General features: G+C 43.1%; 2 protein-coding genes across 7 annotated transcripts in view; both read right to left on the reverse strand.

Annotated features, from left to right (window-relative positions):
• kaznb (kazrin, periplakin interacting protein b) overlaps window positions 1-3614 on the reverse strand; it is a 131987-nt gene extending 128373 nt beyond the window's left edge. Inside the window, exon 1 of one of the 5 annotated variants that reach the window (XM_075461310.1) lies at window positions 3524-3614. In XM_075461310.1, coding sequence (XP_075317425.1) covers window positions 3524-3599 — 76 coding nt within the window. In that variant the 5' untranslated portion in view covers window positions 3600-3614. The remainder of the gene's footprint in view (window positions 1-3523) is intronic. The other 4 variants (XM_075461311.1, XM_075461313.1, XM_075461314.1 and 1 more) reach the window with 4 other exon arrangements.
• A 6015-nt stretch (window positions 3615-9629) lies between these two features.
• prdm2b (PR domain containing 2, with ZNF domain b) lies at window positions 9630-22915 on the reverse strand. Of its 2 annotated transcripts, XM_075461317.1 has the most exons (8): window positions 22869-22915; window positions 22656-22780; window positions 21708-21811; window positions 20838-20990; window positions 19439-19565; window positions 16888-16992; window positions 12222-16747; window positions 9630-11281 (listed from the first exon to the last, which is right to left on the reverse strand). In XM_075461317.1, the coding sequence occupies exons 2-8, from the start codon at window positions 22768-22770 to the stop codon at window positions 11264-11266; spliced, it is 5148 nt and encodes a 1715-aa protein (XP_075317432.1). In that variant the 5' UTR covers window positions 22771-22780; window positions 22869-22915; the 3' UTR covers window positions 9630-11263. The 2 variants fall into 2 exon arrangements, with proteins under 2 accessions (XP_075317432.1, XP_075317433.1); XM_075461318.1 differs by lacking the exon at window positions 22869-22915 and having other exon boundaries at window positions 22656-22785.
• Between the last annotated feature and the right edge of the window lie 522 nt (window positions 22916-23437).

Below are 23437 nucleotides of genomic sequence, written 5' to 3' on the forward strand. Positions count from 1 at the left end.
AATGAATCATTAATTAATCATTCATTTATGTTGGAACCACTACTCTGTTGTCTCCAAACTAATTATCGCTTGAGGTTTATTAAGAATTGGAAAGTTGTTTGCGATTTATTTGATGCTTATAAAGTATTTCCTTATTCATTCCTTCTCTCAGTCTTTAGCTACTGTACCTATTCATTAGCTACTCAAAAATATTTCTTTAGGAGTGACTTGTCAGCCTCTAATTAATTTGTGTTAATTGATGGACAGTGGTACATCATTTGCTGCCTTGTGGTAACGACTAAAACTTTTTGTCCCTGACTCTAAAGTCTCACTGTCTTTTCCATCTTCCCATCTATCCTATCCTTTTCATTTTTATGAGTACATTGATTGATTGATTGGTTTATCTGGGTTTTTTTTTTTAGGGCAACACTGGCTCAAACTGTCAGCAACGAATCCTCAGCACTGACACACCTCCTCTTGTTTTATTTCAGTTCTCATGATCATCGTCCAGTTAAACTGACCCACTCACTCATACTGTACTGTGTAATGCGTCCGTGCAGACTGGTATGTAAACACATTTGAGAACTGTGTAGCCTGCATTACAAGTTTGAATTGTGTCTTGTACTGTTTGCACCTAAATCCTCACTGTGTGGGTCACCCTTTCCATTTTCCTCACAAATATGAAACCAGAGAGGCACACAGTGGATCACCAGCACTCCAAAACCACTCATTTACTAAAGATGCTTCCAGCACTCTCCTGTTTGAAGCAGAATATTTATCAGCGCCCTGCAGCCCTTTAACTGTAATACCCTCTTATCATCACAGTATCAAACCCACAGATACATTCGAACAAAGTGCATTATTTATAAAAGGCTGCTCTTGTGCAAAGAGGAGGCGAAAAACCTCAGAACAGACAACAATCTGCTGCAGCAGACTTGCTTGTTTATCCCCTCAAATAACTCCATGACTGTAAATCTCGACACATGAAGCAACACAGCATAATTGATGCACACAAGTTGAAAAGCATGTATTTTCCAGCACAGAAGAATGCTGCTGCATTTCCATTATTAGCTCCCCAGCCTATCTTAGCTGGGTTCTTGTTTATAAGGCTGGCTTTGAAACTCCAATCAGACATTTCTTTCTCCAAGTGGTAATGAAGAGAAACACAGTAAATTAAATTGATATGACAAAGTCGGTGCATGGGATGCAACTCCAAAGACAGTTTAATTTTCGATATCCGACTGGGCTCTCCTCATTATCCTTCATAACAGTGTGTGAAGAAACACTTTGCATTTATGACTGTGTAGAAACATCAAAGCTACTGAGAATATTCGCCCAGTAGTCTCTCTGAGGAGAAACATCCAGTCTGATGAGGGAGCAGTTGACACTTTTATTATGAAGACAAGACAGTCTTCCACTTTGGGCCAAATATGTATTCTGACCATGTGCATTGCACAAAAAGATATAACTCCAAGGCACTCCAAGGTTGTAATGTGTCTACACTGCTGAAAATACTGATAGATTAGTCTGAGCTCAGAGAACCTCCCTGATATAATCTCAAGCCGTTAGACTTAACTTCACTAATGTTGTGCGCCTGCATTATAAAAAAAAAAAAAAAAAAAAACTTTTCAGCTAGATTAAATGATGTTGTTGCTACACCTTATTGGGGAAAAAAATCGAATTCTGCTACTTTAGAAAGCAAGAAAATTACTGAAAACATGCATAAATGTTAATTTTGATAACATACTTTCATAAGTGCTCCATTAACACCGAATACTAAAAAATAATCAGAGCAGCCTACTTCCACTTATCTTGAGTCACAGCCCCAAATTTAGCTTGGGTATAGTCTGAAGAAGCTGTGCTCTTGCAACACCCTACATCATTTCACAAGTTTGCGCATCCAACTTGCTCCTTCGAATCTCGCTGAATTACCATCACAAACATCAGCCACAATCATTCAGTCTTTTAAGGATGAATAGCAAAATCTTCAAATGGTTCTTTCCCTCACACATACACTATAATGCCAAAAGTATTCGCTCATGCTTTAGACGCATATGAACTTGGCATTCCATTCTTAATCCAGTTTAATATGACGTTGGCCCACCCTTTCCAGTTATAACAGCTTCAACTCTTCTGGGAAAGCTTTCCATAAGGTTTAGTCCTGTGTTTATGTGAATTTTTGATAATTCTTCCAGAAGCGCATTTGTGAGGTCAGACACTGATGTTGGACTAGAAGGCCTGGCTCGCAGTTTCCGCTCTAATTCATCCCAAAGGTGTTCTATGGGGTTGAGGTCAGGACTCTGTGCAGGACAGTCAAGTTCTTGCACACCAAAATCGTTCATCCATGTCTTTATGGACCTTGCTTTGTGCACTAGCGCGCAGTCATGTTGGAACAGGGAAAAAAAACTATTTCCACAAAGTTGGGAGCATGAAATTGTCCAAAATATATTGGTACGCTGAAGCATTCAGAGTTCCTTTCACTGGATAAGGGGCCAAGCCCAGCTCCTGAAAAACAACCCCACACCATAATCCCCCTCCACCAAACTTTTCACTTGGCACAATGCAGTCAGATCAGTACCGTTCTCCTGGCAACCGCCAGACTCCTCCATCAGATTGCCAGATTGAGAAGCTTGATTTATCACTCGGGAGAACTCGTCTCCACTGCTCCAGAGCCCAGTGGCGGCGTGCTTCACTGCATTTGACGCTTTGCATTGCACTTGGTGATGTATGGCTTGGATGCAGCTGCTCGGCCATGGAAACCCATTCCATGAAGCTCTCTACGCACTGTTCTTAAGCTAATCTGAAGGCCACGTGAAGTTTGGAGGTCCGCAGCGATTGACTCTGCAGAAAGTCGGCGACCTCTGCGCACTATGCGCCTCAGCATCCGCTGACCCCGCTCTGTCATTTTAGGTACACTCCGGGGCTGAGTTGCTGTCGTTCCCAATCGCTTCCACTTTGTTTTAATACCACGCACAGTTGACTGTGGAATATTTAGTAGCGAGGAAATTTCACGATTGGACTTGTTGCACAGGTGGCATCCCATCACGGCACCACGCTGGAATTGACTGAGCTCCTGAGAGCGACCCATTCTTTCACAAATGTTTGTAGAAGCAGTCTGCATGCCTAGGTGCTTGCATTTATACACTTGTGGCCATGGAAGTGATTGGAACACCTGAATTTAATTATTTGGATGGGTGTGAATACTTTTGGCAATATAGTGTAAGTACACAAATCCCTGTAACCCTCCCCTTGTGGAGTAAAAATAACCCAGTTTTGCTGTAGATTTTTTTTTCTTCCAAACTCTGCTCCTTGTCACAGCAGCAGCAAAGATTCGGGCTTTGACACTGTAGTCTTTCTGCTTGATACGTCGTACTTTGTAAAAGAAACGTTCGTTGCACCCTGTCAGCGTCATCTAGATGAAAATGGCAGTAACACATGAGGACGGGATCGTGGGGAAATGCTGTGGGTGGAGATCAGTTACGCTGGCATGCAGTGTGTGCCGCTGGCTAATGATTTGTTTGGAGGTGTAATTCAGACCACTCACTGGCCTGCATGAGCTGTCCCTGGCGTCCAAACACCTGGGAGAAGGTGGCGTGGCTGCAGGTCAGGGTGTCCTCCATGGCTGTCCCAGTGGCGCACGCTGAAGATATTAGGGAAGAGGAATGAAAAAGGGAAGGTCAGGAGCGCTGCGTCACATAAAGATGGGGAAAACGGGAGAGTGGGAAAAGAGCAAATAGAACAAAAGAGAAGAAGAGGGATGCTTGCCTGGAGTTGGAGAAGCTGGTGTGTGATGTCTGCTGATGACCGCTCCTCTCTGGACCGGTCCTGCTGCTGCTGCTGCTGAGGAGTGAAACACAGTCCCTCACACCAATATGAGCAGAACTGCACGGCGCAGAGATAATGGGAGGGGGTGTGCCTGCCTGCTTGTCAGCATGTAAGTGTGCACGCGAGAGAGAAAGTTCTCTCAACGTGTGCCTCTGAGAGCATGTTGGTGCACAGCCGTGAGGGAGAGTGAAGCAGGGTGGCAGTGCAGGTATCGGAGCTGGAGGCACACTCACTCTGATCCTGTGCAGACTGACAGTCCTCTGCGGCTCCAGACAGGCTGAGTGGAAGGGATGCGAAAAAGAAACGGGAGGCAAGGAGTGAGTCTCCTGTCTACCAGCAGGTAAAAATCAATCAAATCCTAATACTACAGAAGACAGCAGCACCTGTCCTCTGGGCGCAGGACCTCTTCTCACTCACTCCTCCCGCCCTCCTCCCCTCTCCACAGCCCTCATTTGCTGTGCCTCAGCAGTAACATTTCTCTCTCTCTGCTCCTGTTCTCACTCACATCTCTTTCTCCCTCCACCCCACCCCATGCAAAATCCCCTCGATCCATCTTAAAGCTCGGGCCGCTGCCGGGAAACAGACTCTAGCAAAAAACTCAAGTGCTTCATCTTCCCCCGGTGCTGAGGGGGGAAAAGGAGGATGAGTAAATGGATGGGTTGTGTAAAAGTTGAAAAGTAGGACTGGTACAGCTGGTAGTTTCCAGAGGCTTCATCATGAAAAGGAATTGTCGACAACTGCTGAGTATGAAATAAAAATTAGCCCCTGCTCAACTGAAAATATAACTTGCCTGAATTTCTGCAGCAGCTCTGGTGAAGGACTGCATAGTTCAAAATGAGGTGCGAAAGGCTTCCACACATGGCGGCAAAGAGCATTTTATGATAACAAAAGAAAAATCAACAATCCCTCCCTCAGGGTTAAATAAAGACATGTTGCATGGCCTTGGAGGCATAGTTGTATTGTACCCAGTGTGCAGTGGGTGGCTATCTGGCATCGAGACCTCCAGCACAGACAAAACTAACTCTTTCATTCCCACATTTTATCATACTTAAACCATCTTTGTTCTGTCTAACCTTTACGCAGCCCAAAGACTGGTGTTAAACAGTCAATATCCTCCTGAGAAAGAAAGAAAGAAAGAAAGAAAAAACTTTAGCCAGGAAACCCATTGTCATGGAGCCATCTCTCACACCTCTGCTCTGCAAGTTTGAGCTCACCAGGGACCTGACCACAGCACACATCCTCGCATCACATCCTCCTGTTTTGAAAGGAAATGGCAGGACGCTCAGTGGGGGGGTTGGAGGAGCGGGGCAACTTCAGCAGGTGCTTCTTCAAGTCAGAAATACACAAGTGGAACACATGGAAACCATGTCCCGCAGTCACCGCACAGCTGCCATTAATGCTAATGTAAAGTTTGCCTGCTTGAAGTGAAATCACTCATTCAGAAGCAGCAACTCACAGCACGTGGCTGCATGCAAAAACAAGTCAAACTTCAAAATGAGAAAGTCAAACTCAACACAGGCATTTCAAAAACTGTGACGACACTCACTTGACATCTTCAGGTCGGTGGGACTAATGCCCAGCAGAATAAATCTCATCTTCATCAGCTTTAATGTTAATCTCTTTGAACAGGAAATAGGGGCACAGTGAGCTTTTTTTAGGAAGCTGCATACTGTCATGTTAGAGCAACTGCCACTGCTTCCCCTAACACTGGCAGCTACCTTTTTCCAGTAGACAGATTAATGCAGATTTTAATGATAACCACAACACAGTCTGATCCAGGTTTCTTGCGTTAAACCAGAGTTTCTGCAGTAAGTAACATTAACAAGTTAAGTTAAAATTCATGTCCTTATTCCATCCATCTAAGTGACCATAAAAAATGGATGTATGGATTTATGTATCCATCCATTTTTTATGGTCATTTAATCCAATTCAGGGTCAGGAGGGGGCTGAAGCCTATCCCAGCTGTCATTGGGTGAGAGGCGGGGTACATACTTTGCTTATTGACTTAACAAACCCTGAGCTTCACCGTTTGTCGAGTCCTCTGTGTTTTCATTTTTCAGTTTTTTCAGGGGGGTGCTTATTTGTTTGCGTTTCCAATGGAACAGGGTGGTGCATTCAATGTCAAATGGGAAATTGAAATTTAAATCCAACTTCTGACTGGAAAAAAAATATTGAAGAAAGCCAAGTAGAAGTCAGCTTTTCTAGTCAAGATATAAAGCATTAAATTGAAATGCTGGTAGGCAATTATTAGTTAAGTGAACTATAAATCTGCAGTTGAGGATTGGCTGTTCTTTAAAAAGTTCTAAAAAAGAAGTCGAGTGGAGATAAAGGTGGGAATGTAAAAAAATCCACTCTTAATCTGACCTGTTAACTCAAAGAGAGTCAATGAATCACTCACAGATTTTTTAACTAATAGGGCCTCAAACAAAGTGCTCCTGTTGTGTTTTTTCTAAGGAATTGAGTCGGTAGTGACTTCAGACACACCAAATACATGTGCTGAGGCACACAAAAGCAGATGTTTGTTTTAAAAATAATTATGTCCTTTATTTATGGCTAATTAGTTGATAAGTAATGTATTCAAATAAACACTTGGCATATCAGTATATATGTCGGCGACTGTCAGTCATATCTTAGAGCTTTGAGCAACTGTTTGGAGAAATGTTTTACCTTTAAATGGCATCCTATCACAAAAGAGAAGGTTAAGTGATGTGGTAATTAAAGTGTACCAATCATCCAACTAAATTATCCCTGTTACGAGAAGTATTTTTTCAATATGGTCTAAAAGGTTGCCTGACAGGGACAATTACAGTTGAGTTCATGCCCTGTGAAGCACCGTGTATCTACAATAAAAGTCAGCTTCTCATCTTTCCAGAGGGGCTGCCATCTTTGTGACAGGTTTAGCTTTGTGAGTGGATATGTGGATGGCAGTGTCAGCATGTTGTTGAGTCCATCCACCACACTTCTCCACACTGAAATATTTGTGCAGACAGTTATGCCTCCCTCAGGAGGAACTGCACTTCCCTGACTTTTCCTCCATCGAGCCAAAATATCAACTCTTTCATAACTTAGCGAGAAAAATTATAACATTCAATCAGTGCTCCTAAGAACCGAATCCTAACATTCTGTGACACTAATCCAAGACGAGGTTTTCTGCTCGTTCCATGGCTGCTGCAAATTCTGGATTTCCTCAAGGCGGTAACATCACACTGTGTGCTCAAAGGCAAATGTGTGGCAACACCAGCAAGCAAAAAGAGGATAGGTTCTCAGTGCACATGTGATTTCTGGAGTGTCTGGAAGACCACATTTGCATGCGGATCAAGGAGGACTCAAGCTTGTAGCTTGAGTCTGGTGGACAGCTGCAAGGGAAAACAACAGATTACTGAGGGCAAAATATGATCAAAACCTGAAGAGAAATGTTAAGAGGTTTCTGCACATCTCTCTGCTAATGCTCAGCACAGACCTCTTGATATACATTTTAAAAAGTTCATAAGAAGTCAAAGGTATGAATCAATGAGAAGGCAACAGATTAGTTGTCTGTACTACTTCACACATTGCAGTTGTCAAGAAACTATTAAGCTCAAAGCAGTTCTGTGTCAAATTACAGCCCCATAGAGTCATTTGGCATGACTGTAGACCTATCTCTGTACAAATCATGAATAAGGGATTTTTTTTTGTATTACAAGAGACAGTTAGAGATTAACTAAAGAATCCTGAAACATTGAGTCCAATTGAGGCGGCCTGGAGCCTCCATAATTTGCTGGCATGGTCGAGGTCCACTTACCCATTATAGACTACAGTAAAGATTTCTATTTGATGGGAGTGGTCTCTTTCAGGATGATGCGTCCATCGATAGAGCAACGGAGGTCATTGAATGACTGGATGTAAATCATGAATCGTACACCATGGCTATCGTCCCACTTTAAGGACCAACATGTTGGACAGCACTCACCATAACCATCTTCCAAACATCCAATGAGTGGAATTTTCCATCCCTGCAGCAGAGTTCTGGCAGCAGAAGCAGCACATCCCAAGATGAGAGGAATTTGATCTGGCAGCGAGTGGAAGCCTTAAAATACATTGATTTTATTCTCTAAATTGTCACCTGTCTCTTCTGAGGCCGGTTTGTCAAAATGACTTAGGTTGACAAAAATCTTTAACAACAGCATCTTCTACAAAGTCACCCCTAATCTTATTCCATTTCATAATGTTGTGGCTGCATTCTTATTTTTCCAAACATGTGTGTGTCCTGAAGCCTCTACATGAGGTAATTGAGAGCTGATTGAGAGGTTTCCAGAGGTAAATGTTTTCCCCTACATCTTATATCCGCCTCTCTGGCAAATCATAGTTTATTCAGTCAAGCCATGCACACAGAGCAGCACCGAACTGCATTTTTTTGAATAGGGCTGAAGCACCGTACACAGCAATCAAGAGAGAGTGCAGTGATATTTCACCCTGACGACATGAGTATGGTGCAGCACTCTTTCAATTGCCCATCCCTCCACACACGCACACACACACGCACACACACACACACACACACACTAACACACAGCTGAACATCCATAAACCATGTCCAGCTATAAACTATACCATCACGGCACTGGAGCAAATAAACACGTCTCCACATCCCTGCGAATAAAGAAAAATCTGGCGTGTGGATCAAATCCAACATACAAACAGCTTTTCATTCAGAACACCATCCATCAACATGATAACCCCACGTCTGTTGGGATGGAGAGCACATAACGCCACAGCTCTTTGGTCAGTTTGTTTCCAGTGTGAGATGGAAGATTTCTGTCCAGTGAGCTTGATGGCTCGTTAAGGAATAATTAAGCAAAATGTGAGTGTGACAGATGGGGTCTGGCCAAAAATAAGTTCAGCAGATTCAATCTTGGAAGATATTCATAGGGACATGTTCATCATCCGACATACAGAGATGTCTCAGTCTGCCCATCTATATATCATTTAGGGTCATTTTTCCGAAAAATAAATATTGCTCTGCTTATTTTTTTTTAAGGGAGTTGATCCCTTGGATACAGAATCAACACACCTCGAGAGGATGCGAGATGTTCATTTCAGTCAGTCCCAACGAGAAATACATCAGTGCTTATCCTTAGAGATCATTTTCCAGGCATCATACTGCTGTTACTTTGTATCTGAGAATAGGCCGCTTGGATTCTTTTATGTCCTACAACTTTATTATGACTAACAGTGACTAATCATAACAAATGAATGAACGGTTTCCATAGCAGCTAGGCTCATCTGTCTTGTTACAGATGAATCTTTCGATTTTGTGGATAAAGTTCTTCAAACTCATGTCTTAAGCTGTTAATGCAATAATAATTCAGTTTTAATATGAGATATCCAAATATAGCTCTGGACATTACGAATCTTTCACTTCTGGTTTTGCTTGCCTCCCATTTCCGTCGAGCCACACAAGAATTTAAGGTACTTTATGACTCACACATCAATCGTCCTGACAAGTGAACTGATCCAAAAATAGATACAGATCTCTCAGCAACAAGCACGCTGACGATAGCCAGGGCCCCCCTGGTGGGAGCTTGTTGACCTGTAGAGCAAAGGTAACAACTTAATATATGGTTTTATGGAAGGTACTCAACCGTCTTATCAAACCTAAAGCTCTCCCTTTACAATCACAGGGTCATTTTTGATATTTCACTTAATCACAAAACCACGATGATGTAAAACTATTTTACATGTAGAGACACGAACTGAGATCAAAGGAATACAGGAGCATTGCCCCATCATTTGCAGGGCTGGGTATAATTGACCCCCAACTGGCAAAAACAACAGCTTTACACAAATTGAAAAACTTTTTTTTTCTTTATTGTGTCAATTACAGCAATGTTTTTAAGTTGAGGTCATTTTGGGATCTTTGTTCATCCTTAAATACACGATCTGGATGCTGAAAGACAAAACAAAGATTTCTCATGGAAATATAAATTAGCTTCAAATCATATTGTTCAATTTACTTTCCCATAACATGCTACAAAGGTTTCAAGCACTGCCTCTGTGGTACAGTCGTACATGGCTATGAATGTAAAGGTGGGAGAGGGGTGGGGAGGGGGGCACTGGAGAGACCAAACTGAAAAGAACTAAATTAAGGGTCTTTTCATTGGCCGGACATTTCTCATCACATACATCTTCCCACATATAGACTCAAAAAAAACAGTCTTCAAGGCATGAATCTTTCAGTGTGGCATGGCTTTTGAAACTAAACGACACATGAAACAACCTTGCGAACATCCACTTGCGACGGCTTCTGTGGACGTTTCTAAATAACGGCGCATAAAAATTATGCAAAGTGTCACTTTCGCGTGTCAAATTACTCAAAAGGAGACGAACCGGTTTGACGTTTCTTTGCAGAAAGGCTGTGAAAGCAGTACTTGAGATCAGATTTGCTCCAATTTGGGGCAAATTACCAATGTCTGCAGAGTGCAACAGACCCTGAACACTTTCCACTGCACCCGGCTTAAATACACCAATTTTACTGATCCAGCGTGAAGTTTTGGCAGTTTGTTTTAAAGTGCTGTAGGAACACTGGGCTGCTTGAATGATATTTAAAATGATTTTAAAGTCAGACATCATTTCAAGGAGAACACAACGTCACTCCCATCATTCTACAGCTGGAATTACCTGCCAACCCGATAAACAAAACAGAAAGCAAGTAAAAACACGAGACATGGTTGAGATTTAGATCGAAGGAAAAGCTGTCAGACTACACATCCAACCAGAACCATACGCATACTTTCCACACACATATACAGTGTTCCTGAGGACCAATTGCTGCAGTAAGCAACCGCCATTTTTGATTTTTGTTTCCCAAACAAAAATATGCCAATAAGATATATTCTACAATATAATGACTACAAAAACTTTAAATCAAAAAAAACATACATAGTTTGCAAATTCTGTATAAACTGAAGTACGTGCCCACTGGGAGAGACATGGGAACTGCCGTAAGCTAGTTTTTTTCTAGACAGCACATGCATTAAGAGAGTCTGAAATCTAAGAGACCAAAAAGGGGAAAAAAATACAGAACAAAAGGAATTAACAAGTTTAGCTCACCCAAACTGATACATGATTGCCATTTGCAATATATCAGCTTTTCATACTAACGGAGCCCTAATCTTACAGTTCTGGGGTCCAGTAATGACACGTGTCGTATATATATTAGCTCATCGTCATCTACAGTTTAATTTTTTTTTTTTTTTTGCAAGGCTGGCAGAAATAGAGGCTCAGTTTTTTGTCCATAGGGTAGACTGAAGATGGAGACAGTTCCCTCCTAAAATCCAGCAAATGCAGCTGAGATAGGCAGGCTTGTTTTAGGTGAATAAAACCACCATGAAAACGTCATCATCGGGGGCCTTGGTGAGTCCGGAGGGTTGCCTGATAGGTGAACGCTTTTCCCAGGGAGAGGTAATATGGTCACCGTGGCTCACTTCATTAGCACCTCCTACAACACACAAACACAGCAATGAGCAACAGAGCTGAAATCAGTCCTTCGAGAACTTCAGCAACAATCACTTTTACATCAAACTATTTCTATTAAAAACAAAGAGGGAGGCTTGAGGTTTCCAGGTTCAAATGGCTATGATAAGATTTTTCTGTTTTTCACTGTCTTGCATTGCTGATTAACTGGTTGGACAAAGCATCAGATGTCACCACTTTCTACTCTCCACTCTACTTTTCCTTGGTTTAAGATGTTTTGTAGCCGTAACCAATAAATTTAGAAGAAAAAAAAAAGGTGGTTGCATTGTTGAGACTGTATTAGCTTTACATAATAAGACAAGGCGTGGGGGCACTTAACATGTGAGCATGTTATGGATATTTGATTTATAAAAATCTTTCGTAAAAAGGCAGAAATGCCATTTCTGCTTCCTAAACGTTTTTAGCCAGACGAAATCCTGCAGTTGATGAGGAACCTCTAGTCATTTCAGGTCAGTTTCCAGGGGGTGTTATCATTTGGTGCTGAAATAAGTCTGTTCAACATTTGGTTTATTGGTCTGGCATGGGGAAGGCCTTTTGGAAACAGGACAAACAAAGAAAAGCTTTCAGATTAACCTGCTTCCCAGGATAACATCTCCACAATGTCGGCTTTTCAAAGGCTTTTGGATGTGAAAGGGTGGGGTTTTTTGGGGGTTGTTGATGGCCAATTTAAATTTTTCAATCAATCTTAAAAACTAAAAATCAGCTGTATATTACAGCAATAAACCTGGAATTACTCTTTTGGAAACACTTTATATTAAATGCTTATTTCTGTAGTCCAACCACTTATAACCTAAAGGTCAGCATAAACAAGGATGGCCAAAGTATCTGCAACTATGGCAATTTACATGTTGCGCTGCAATCTATACAGACATGACAAAGTAACTGACGGAGGCAGGATCTCTTACCTGAGAGTCTTTTGGCTCTTGCATCGGCAGTTCCTCAGTTTTTGTATCAGCAGGAGACGTGTTGGCCATCTGTAAGCTCCTGGTGACCGGACCCCCAACTCTCTCCCTCGTTCGGAGGGAGAACCGCTCCTCTTTCTTCAGTTGTGGTGGTGATTTGGCCTCGGCTGACCTCTTGGGTGCTGGCTCTTTGCCCATACGCTGTAATCTCATGGCCAGCCGCTGTGCTGTATCACTGGGAGTGTCGGGGACAGAAGGGGTGGGAGGTAGAGACTGAACGTGGGCCTTCTTGGCTCTTTTGCGATCAGAAACCGGTGCTGGGAACGAGGCGGGTCTCTTTAACCGACCCACAGTTTTTCCTTTGCTTGTCTGGAAGGGCTCATAGTCTGCTGCACTGGAGCTACGAGCTCTGGTCTTTCCCAGAGGTTTAGCCTCTGGCTCTGTCTGTATGTCACAGTCTGAAGCCCTCTTCCTATTTGTGTTTTTATCCACAAAAGAGACGACCTCTTTTTTCACCTCTGCTAGACTTTTTCTGCCCTTTTTAGTCGGGACAGGTTTCATGGGACAGCTGATTGCCATATGTTTAGTCAGACTTGCGGTATAAGTAAACTCCCGACTGCAGTGGGGGCAGACATTAGAAGCAAGTTCTTCTTCAACTTTGACAGCAGCCTTCTTCGCAGTAATGGCGGCTTTATTTTTCTGTGAGATTGCCTTCTGGACCAGCTGGTTTTTCTTCTTACTGAGGGCGGTCATTTTTGTTTTACCGGGATCCTGATTAAAGTTAAGTCTCTTTGGCTGACCCATTCTACGGAAAGCACCATGTGCCGCAGCGGCCGCGGTCGGTGGCACGACTCCGTTCGGACTCTTCACTATTTGTTTGAGGGGGATGGGGTTTTTCTTGGGAGTGTAACGCTTCTTATCACTAGCATTGGCACAGGCCAGTATATGCTTGTGCAGCTCAGGCATATTGTCAAAGCTGTTGCCACACTTGGTGCAGCGAATGGCAGTGCTGAAAGTCTGCGGGATGTTGTGGGTGGTAAAGTTTGTAGCAGAAGCCACGGAGCCAGCATGCGAACGGCTATGATAAGGAAATGGGGGTGGTTTATAACTGGGATAGTGTTGATTAATACCCAGGCGGACGTCAGGGCCTTTCGGCTTCGTTCCTTCTGATGCCATGATCTTTATTGTAGTGTATAGCTCCTCATTGGGATCATCTGCGTGATTACCGTTGACATCAGGCTCCTCTTCTGCTAAATGAGAGTCTGTTTGTGGAGCGCTGTCATCGGTCGTTTCCGGTGCTGGTGTTGAGGGACTGCTCTCCTCTTTGGCTTTCGATGGATCGGTGTAATTCTGTGGCCTAAGCTTGCCACTTTCTACAGTAGTATGTGAACACGTCTCGTTTGGATGCAGATCCTTTTGGTGCTGCTGGAGGTTACAGAGAAAGGCAAACTCTTTGGAACAGACTGAGCACACAAATATCTGACCCACTCCATGCAGTGTTGTCCTGTGTGTCAGCAGAGCTGGGGCGGCACCGAATAGCTGCACACAAAATTCACACTTAAAGGGCCAGTCTACGGCATGCTCTGCGATATGTCCACTGAGCTCTTTGATGGAGTTGAAAGGCTCCTCACAGACATTACACACAAAAGTCTTGCAGTAGGTCAAGTCGAATTCCTCTTCCTCAAAGGTTTTATCAGATGATTCATCGGGAGCAGCAGACTGCAGAGAAGAGTCGACACCATCCCGAGGTGCATGATTTGAAATCAACAAATCATCTTCACAGTGCTGTGGCTCTTCTTTTACTTTAATCTGAGGGGGAGACGGTGAAACTGGTGATGGAGGTGAGTCATGTGATGTAGGAGGATGAGATGTTGATTCTGGTTTGGAGGACAGAGCAGCCAAGTCTGATTCCAAAGATGTCTCCGTTTCTGCGACAACATCGTGGTTTAAGTTGCCATTTAGGGAACTGCTGCACGCTGTGGGCAGAGAAACATCATCTTTCGTGGGCAGATCTGCTGATGAAGGCCCAGGAGAACTCGGTGACACTGAACGATGAGGGGAACCTTCGAGTGGAGTGTTTGGGGAATCCAGTGGCTCAGAGTTAAGGTTCTCCTCTTCATCTTTGTTCTCCTCAGCTAAGAAGTCCTCGACAGAATCCGACACGGGCTTGTGTTCGTCTGATCTTGGAGACATTTTTGGGGAGAGGACAGGAAGAGGTCTCAGTGGGGGTGAGTCTGAAGGCTGAGAGAGAGGGGAGCTAGGCATAGCTGGTGGAGACGGTATGGTTGGAAGAATAGGAGGGGGTGGTGTTGGGGATGTGACGCTGCTGCTGCCAGGCGAAGAGGGATTCATAGTGACAGGGGTCAAAGAGGGTGGAGATGGGTGGGCAGACTCTGATGCAACATTTGGAGAGCGAGAATGGAAACTGCTCAGGTTTGCCAGGCCTGAGGGACCCTCCTCCCCTGGCAAAGTCAGACCAACATACTCGTTCATCAGCACCTTTTCAAGCATACTGGTGTTAGGCTTTCTCTTTTTTGCTAGTGGCTGTGGTGCTGCATTTCCCTTTAATTCTGTCTCAACGAGGGTCTTGCGATGCAGGCTTAAATCCAGAGCTGAATCCCCCACCACCTGGTTCAACTCGTCACTTCGTCTACTCACTGAGTTGGACAGATCCAAAGGCTGCTGATTACAGGAATTTCCCCCGCTACTAGTGGAAGCTTGGCTGTGCATCGCATCTCCAGACAGACTCAGATTATCCTCCTCATCTTTGTCCAGCAGGCTGTCAGGAGGTGGCACACTGTGGCTTTCCAGCTTTGGCACCTTAAGGGTGTGGTCACTCGCCACTTCTGCTTTACAGCTTTCAGTTTTACCTGCAGGACTGAGCTGTGGCGATGATGGAGGCGAGCCTGTTCTTCTTTTAAACTTTCCTGAGGCTCCTTGCAGCTGCGTGACTGACAGCGGTGAAGCCAATCTATGGCTCTCTGTAATGAGGGCTAGGGTTGATTTTTGAAAGTCTTGTGTCTGAAGGAGCTGTTTCAGCTTAGGCGAGAGGTAAACGGTTTTCTCCCGCTGAAATGCATTTGAATCTGGGGGTTGCTGAAACACTCCTCCCACTAACAAGTTAGATGTGGAAGATGTAGAGGATGATGGCGACGGTGTCATTTCCGTCTCCACTTTAAGGCTGGTAACAAGTGGGGGTGTAGATGTTCTTCTTTTTGCTGCTGCTGGCTGCCCACTCGTGGGAATTTGCTTTGCAGAACTCATTCTACCCTCCACCTTCAGTGTGTGACCGATCTGATTCGGGCTGATAATGACCGTATCCAGACCAAACAACGCAGCTGAGCGTGAGTCCACCTCTATCACCTCACAACTGCTAACCGCACTGGTGGACACAATCTTGCCGTCAATGTAGAAGCTTAGATTTTCTGAGATGTTTTTGGATATGTCAACTGTATAATCATCCCTGTCCGCCTCATCCTCTGTGTCAGCACTGGGCATGTAGACGGGTGGAGGGCTGGTGCTGGGGGACTCACCGGGCTGCAGCTGCGCTGACGCCTCTTGCAGCAGCATGCCTTTCCTGCGAACTCCTTTCGGTAACAAGTGCCGTTCGTGTATTCTGCGTTGGTGTCTGCGCATGTTGGTGTGTGTGCCGAATGCCTTATTACAGTACTTGCAGGGATGGAGTTCTTTTGACTCTCCATTTTCATCCAACATTAAGGGACGGTCAGCAGGGGGCCCCAACTCCTTCCTTTGCATCTCAGAGTTCTGCACGTGTCCTGCTGTAAACTGGGACCCTATGGCTATATAGTGACTAGTTGGGCTGATGCAGTCGGGACTCGAATCGGTCTGCACCACAGCACTGAGTAGACTGGCAGCTGCAGCCAGGGAGCCAGGTCTTTTTTTAAAACCATTTTCATGTCTTCTCTCATGCCGCCGCCGCCCCACCTGTGAGCCAAAACATTTATTGCAGTATCGGCACTTGAAGAATTGTGCTTGCTGGCTGCTGATGGTATGAATGTGTATATGACGCTCCAGACCCTGTCTGGTGGAGAAGTGGCGCTCACAGTGGTGACAGGGATATGATGACTCTCCTTGTGGATCACCCTCAAGCTCAACATCAGGGTCAAGACAAGGATCAACCTCTCGCTCTTGAGCGGGAAGTGAGGAATACTCCGGCTTCACCTGTGGCTCCTTATGGCTTTCTTCACCAGAGTTCAGCAACGGGGCAGACGGCTTGTTCTGCACAGAATCAGCCTCATTCGATTGCTGAGAAGTTTGGTGCTGTACATCACATTGGTCATCACCATCTTCTTCCTCTACCTCTGCCGCCGCCTCTACTTCTTCTTCCTCCTCCTCCTCTTGTTCCTCTTCTTCCTCCTCCTCCTCCTCCTCCTCCTCCCCCCAGTTTCCTCTGTCACTCAATGCTGCTGAGATGACCTGCACATCTTTACGGTCAGTGCTTCCCGAGGGATGGACTTCTTTCATGTCTTGTGAGGTCCCTGGTGGCCTCTCATCCTCCTCCTTTGCACCTGTAAACGGGTCAAAAATAATGTCTCTTTTTTTAAATTTACAGGAACGGCTTCACAATTAAACAAATAATCTTGGTAATGTCTTGATCAAAAGAGCTTAAAACTCTACACCGTCTCTTGTTGGGAATAGGCAAACTTACATTCTCCCCCATCCCACATCTCCTTTACAATAGGTTTGGTTCCACCTGTTCTTTTGAATCCACCCAAACCAGCCTGTCTGGCTTTCTCCAGCTGCTTTCTTCTGGCTGCAAAAGACAAACACGCACACACATGAAGCTTGACTAAAGCGTGGGTTTACAGACATGAGTGTAACAACAAAATGGATATATATAAAAAAAAAAAAAAGGTTTTACAAATATTCCCTGGTGCCATTTTCTTGTAGTTTCACTTTACAAGTTGGTCTTAAAGTTCCAAATCATGACCTTTCCCACAGCAGCCTTGCTTTTCGTTCATAATTCTGGATCTGCATGCATCAGTAATTCAAATATATCAATTACTAAACGCAATAAAAGACATGACATCATTTGGAATTTTCTATGCGTAAGCCAGAAAATCTGACCTGGCCTACAAATCCCAATTAATACCAGAGAAACACGTGCTGCCTCTGACCCCCATGCAGGTCAGTCATCTGACCAGCATGGCCACAGGCATTTGTCCAGATCCACAGCAGCTACACAACTACTACTGCTGCTTTGGTTGGCTGTTTGTCTTTTATGTAATTTCTAAATACACATAATGTAGATGTTTGATATAATTGTAAAGCTGGAACAGGATGGCCAACCTAAATGAGGTTGTCAATTCAGTTTATATAGTGCAAAATCACAACAATTGTCATCTCAAGGCACTTCAAAGATACAGTCCAATTCAAGCAAATTAGAGTCCAAGCCTATCACAGCTATTACATGCTCGTGATTGTATTTTTTAAATTGTGATTAGCTGAACAGAAAGGGGATCATTCTGCATCAATGTTAGAATAATTCAACCCACTTAGATAAAAAGAAAACAAATGAATAAAAAGTTAACGCAAGTCTCCAAATCTTTCTCCCGAGTTTGAGGTTTGACTGGACAGTTTCTCATAGCGCCCCATTTTTCTGCTCTGGTTTAATGAAACTTGAAAGGGAAGATGGTGCCACCAAACATTTGTCTCAAAGCGCCAAACTGCAAATATTCCAGCAACCGGATATCAAGCAAAACACAACAACAATGCCGAGGGCGGGGCCAAAGTAACTTGGCATTTGTTGAACTTGAAGATATGAACCATTAATTATCTTATTGTAAAAGTCCTAGTAATAAACAAAAATACATTTTAATTACAACTATTTGACAGCCTTAGTTGACTTTGTAGCGGGACATTTGGCTGCAAAGAGTCACGTCATTACAGAGCGATTACCTGGTCAGGGTATCACCTCTTCTACATAAACTGAAACATTCTCAGTCATTAAAAATCGAGTTTTCTCACTCAATTATTACAATTAATGTGTTACAGTAAAGGATTTGTTTCTCTGAATGATTCCCATGTTATGCATCAGTGCAATTACATGGTAACAAAGTCAAGAGTCTCCTAATGTCATATTTAGGGCAATAAATGGCAAATCACCAAAACAGGCCTCATACAATCTTTTAAAAAACTGTTTTCATCTTTATAGACTTTTATTGCATTTCCCTGGCATATTGCATCATTGTCCTTCGTTCAAAAAAAAAAGAAAAAAAATACATGTTCAAGGTTCATACTGACAAATGTAAGTGTGACACACACCAACCAAGTGGATAGTTTCTGACAAAATGAAGGACTCGGTTGATGGTACATTCCTCCCTTATTCTAACAGGGAGTACATTCATAAGTTGTGTTGAATGGTCTTTACAAAATTAACTAAATCACGCTTCTGAGATGTTTCTTTGGGGTTTTGTTTTGATGAGGAGTGAAGTCACATATAGTAGTATATGCTTTAAACAACAGAAAAAGAACAGTACAATAAGATTTACAATGATTACCGCTGTGTTGACGGTTTAACTGTCCAATGCGACCATCTTTAATAATAATTTTATCCACATAGTTTTCCAACTGTTCGTCCACCGTTTATATGTCCGTGTCTTGGCGTTTAGCCTCATGCTAGCAGGCAACACCAAGTCTGACAACTCGATGAACTGGTTATTCTGGACCGAAAGGACACACAGCCTGGTTTTAGAAACACGATATAATGGCTATATTTCAGGTCGCTATCAAATACTCGCGCCCTAATGAGCTTGAAGTTGGATAAGGAAGCTGGCTAGTTAGCTAACCTGCTAGGCCATCATCAAGTAAAGGCTCGCCGATGGATGAACTCAAGGAAGGTCACATCCTCAACAACGTAGGATCCAGATGAGGAAAAGCTGCTGAAAAAGTTGCTCAAATATTCATTTAACATCTAAACGTGATATTTTAGAGCAACCAGGTGGCTAACCGGTGGCTATTTGGAGACAACTCTGGTGGCACAGACGAGTTTTAGGTCAGGTATGCAAGTAGAGAAAAGCCCAACACATCGCATGTTAGCTTCCACTAGCCTTCCTTCAATTGTAGCCAGCTAGCTCGTCAGTTACAACTTCGACAGAGCTGCGAGGGAAACAATTAAGTGAGTGTCGCGTGAAGGCAGCACGCGGGTTGCTAAGCAAAGCAGGGCTCAAACGTCAAGATGGTTTGGGGTAAGGCCTTACCTCGCTTCGCCCTGAGTGAGTTTTTCCTGCTCAGACTGTTGGCTCTTTCTTCCTCCAGTGCAGCTGTTATCTCAGGGTTGTCTTCCACAGTGTACCACACCAGCAGCTCCTCTCCCGGCCCGATAGGCTGCAACAATGAGAGATGAGGTCGGCCACCAATCACAGCTCGGCTTGCTGGGAGGCAAGTGGGGTATTTGGACTACTGTGCATCTAATCTCTCTGAACGGTTATGAAATTTCACCACAGTGAATGATCAGACCTTAGCTGTTCTCTTTTTTTTAAGGTCAGTCCTAACAGGAAGCGCATCATACAACACATTAGAGTTTGTCATTTCAGACTGATGCATGCATGGTCTTACACTCCATTACTACTCCTGTTAAATGCATATGAATAATGTTACAAAGAAGAGAAATATGACTCTCCTGCTATGTTTTTCTACCTTACTGAAGATTACAAGGTAAAACGTGACTGTACTCCACTAACTAAAGAGCCACGTATGTAGTTAGGGTTTCACAATATATGGGAGACCAGCGTGGCAGAGGAAAAAGTTTGACATAAGTGGGGACATTATTATGGATGGACGCCTATGGAGTAAAACCTTTTTGTTTACATTTTCCTTCCTCCGGTCTCAGCTGCGTCATCTCTCTCAGGGCCCGTAAGTATTTTCACAAGGGAAACAGTTATGTGAGAAGTCACATTAACTATTCAGATTTGACCTTTTATTCTAGTGATCATATTGAACCTCTATGTGCCAACCTGTATATTTAGCCGGTTTCTGACTAATTGTATTGGGCTTTTGAATTTGTTATGTGATATTGTTCATGTTAGCCAGAGTAGACGAAGAAGAGAGTGAATTTTAGCAAGTAAAACGACCTCCATACACTTTGCAGAAGATTTCGCTCTCTTGGAAACAGCATTTTTCTTCAAGAAAAGGTGCTCTAGAGTCAAATTTGCTCGCCTGTTTGGCTGGCAGTAATCATCCCGATTTAAAAAAAAATAAAATAAAAAATGTATTTAATGTTTCTGCGAGGCGAAGCGGTCGAACGGGACGGATTATTTTGTAGCAAAATTCGCAACAACCTCAGCATGATCTAGTATTCAAGAGTAGTCCCTGTAAGCTTTGCAAAGTGTGGCAAAACTAATCATCACCTATTTATAAATAAATAAGAACTAAAGGCTTTACTCCAACTCTGTAACTCCCCTCTTCCGTCACTCGCAGGTTATAACGGATCATCTCCTACAAGATTCCAGAGTGAGACTGTCACGGTTTTTGCACCTAATGCATCGAATCACTGGCTTAAAACAGGCCTAAGTTCTTTCCGACTGCCACCAGAAGCATGTTTGCCCAAAAGAATCAATCCATAAGTCTTAATCTTTCTACAATGTGCGTTCAACTTACCCTGAGAACTTTGTAGTAAATGGCTCTGTTGATCTCTAAAGGAAAAAGATTTTGCTCTTCACTGGATCGAGCCCAGTTCATATATCGTAGCCAGTTCCCCTTCATGGGGTCTGTGGCATCTATGCACATCCATCCCCGGGATGGAAAGTAGACCTAAAGGACACAAGTGGAAAGATGACTCTGGCGGAAAACAAACCAAAAAAAGGACAAAATACTCGTTTTAATAACACTTACATGGGGTCACCTCTGTAAAAGGTTATGTAATAAACACTTGTTCTCTTTTTCTCAGACAGTAGTTGTGCCTCAAAAAAAATTCCACATGCTTAACCTGTTTTGTGATATAGTCTATAAAGAGAGTATGAAATTGACGTCACACGTCGGTTTGTTTAGAGGGCTAATTGCTTCCACACTGGCTCTGAAGATTCATAGGACAGCCGCTTGAGCTTCAAGATTAAAACATATCTTTATTATCAATATAGTGACTTCCAAAACCTACAACATACAGTATGACTATAAAAAACACTGCTGAATGCATTTCAAAGTATTACAAGTCCTTCACTTTGGTGCCTAAAGCCTAAATGTATCTTTTCGTGACCAAAGTGCAACAAATAATTGGCTGTTTGCATTAAACTGTGACTGTTGGTCAACCAAGAAGAGTTTGAACTGGGGGCAGCTCTGCAGCCGATGCAATCCTGTACTCGAATGTACCTGCTCAGACATGATTGGTCAGCCTAAACATGCAAACCAGAGAGCTTCCGGTACAAAAATCTCATCCCATATCTATAGATTTTGCATCTACATCTGCAGAATCTCTCACACAGCAACTACAGACGTGAGTGAGCGCAGCCAACCGAGGAGCATGTTACATACCTCCCACATGTAAACGTTACTGGTGACCTGAGACCTTTTCTTCTTCTCCCCAACGAAAGGACCAAACCGCTTGCCTTTAGGAATGACTTGTGTGGCCCATACGCCTAAAAATGAGGAATACATTTACAAATTGAAAAAAAAAAATACATAAATAAATAAAAAAAAAACAATTTAAAAAAACAAAACAAAAAAAAAAAAAACACTTTATCACTCTTGGGAATTATATAATATTACATTCAAAACTACTTGTATGCCATTTTTGTCTTTTAAGTACATTAATAGAATACTGTAGAAAACTGATAGAGTAAAATGTCCTCTAACAGTGGTGAACTTGGGGTTGAAGTCCAATTAAGATGTTCTGGAAAATCTTGCTGTGTGCACAGAACAGTAAGGTGGCCAATATGGCAGTATTAAGATATCATATTCAACTGTGCTTTAAGGCGGAGTAATTCATGTTTTGGGCAAGATCAAGACGACGAGCAGCATCGTTTGACTGCTTTTGATCATTATAAAAGTGCTGGCAAATCTGTCTGAAAATCTGTGGAACTGAGAAAGTTCATGCTGAGGGTTAGGCGTGAAGTATTTAGTTAAGGTTAGGCATTTAAGACATTAAGAGTTGGATAATGTTAACAAAACATTATGAGTTGCATCAAAACTGACCCTGTACTGATAACTGACATCAAAATGTCCCTTTTTCTGGATTACCGCCCCTCAGCTAAACACACAACACGTGCTGTACACACGAACCAGACACCCAACTAAAGTACAGTACTTTGAAAGCTGTGAAACCTTTGTCCGTCCTCACAGTGGTCTACAATCACTTGCTGCCAAGAGCAATTATCAGTCATTTTCATGAGATGTCATAGAAGTCATAACAGATGTTTATAGCTTCAGTTATGAGAGCGTGGAAGCGGCTGAAAACAAAACAAACAAACAAAAGAAACTCACCAATGCGACTTTGATTGACAGCAGAGGGTCCGAGATTCAGACAGTCAGGCAAACCTTTCCATACATGAGCTGGGATTTCATCCAGAGTCTCCACTGTTCCTCCAATAATGGCCATGACCCACTCACTGACATGCAGTTAGAATTAGTTTATGGTCATCAAATGCATAAAGGTTGTGTCAGGCTGAAGGCAGTTATCTTCAACTATATCTTTACTTTTAAAGAAGATTTCACCTGTTGAGGTCCACGGGAAGTCTCAGCGTTCCTTTATCACATCAACTATAACACAGAGCAAAGTGGGTGATTAATAAGCTTTAGATGCTCCCAAAGGCTCTGCCCAAGGCTCATCAGGAATAGAATGAAAGTACATACATGCAAATTTAACCACAGGTATAGACAGCGTGTTGAAAATAATTCTTCAAACCTGCTAAGCTCATGGGACAAGCCAGTTTTGAGGGCTTATTGTATATCATCACGAGGCATGACTGACGGCATCTTCTTTATGACATACAGCTCCGCAGATTTTGGGAATTTGAGGCTAAATGCGTGTTGTGTTGACTTGGTGTGGATTCCTCTTCCAGTCTCGAGATAAAATAATCACACATCTATGGTTTTTACAGCAATCAAACATCTCACGTATCCGTTCAAATTTTCAGGATGTACACTGTAGCCGAGATACAAGACATTTAACTCAGTTGTTTGCTTGGGGTAAGAATGGCCAGAGTAGCTTCATTTGCCTTTATCTCACCCATTTAATAATCTTGCATCAGCAAATGTTTATCCAT

The sequence above is a fragment of the Odontesthes bonariensis genome, chromosome 3 (assembly GCF_027942865.1).
Source record: "Odontesthes bonariensis isolate fOdoBon6 chromosome 3, fOdoBon6.hap1, whole genome shotgun sequence".
NCBI classification, from domain to species: Eukaryota; Metazoa; Chordata; class Actinopteri; order Atheriniformes; family Atherinopsidae; genus Odontesthes; species Odontesthes bonariensis.

Bases quoted from the DNA above. Each gene is read 5' to 3' on its own strand.
- prdm2b (XM_075461317.1), bottom strand. From the start codon at position 22,770: ATGGCCATTATTGGAGGAACAGTGGAGACTCTGGATGAAATCCCAGCT. The intron at 21,812-22,655 runs GTGAGTTTCTTT...CCTCATTTTTAG, and splicing joins TGTCAATCAAAGTCGCATTG to GCGTATGGGCCACACAAGTC. The intron at 20,991-21,707 runs GTATGTAACATG...TGTGTCCTTTAG, and splicing joins GTAACGTTTACATGTGGGAG to GTCTACTTTCCATCCCGGGG.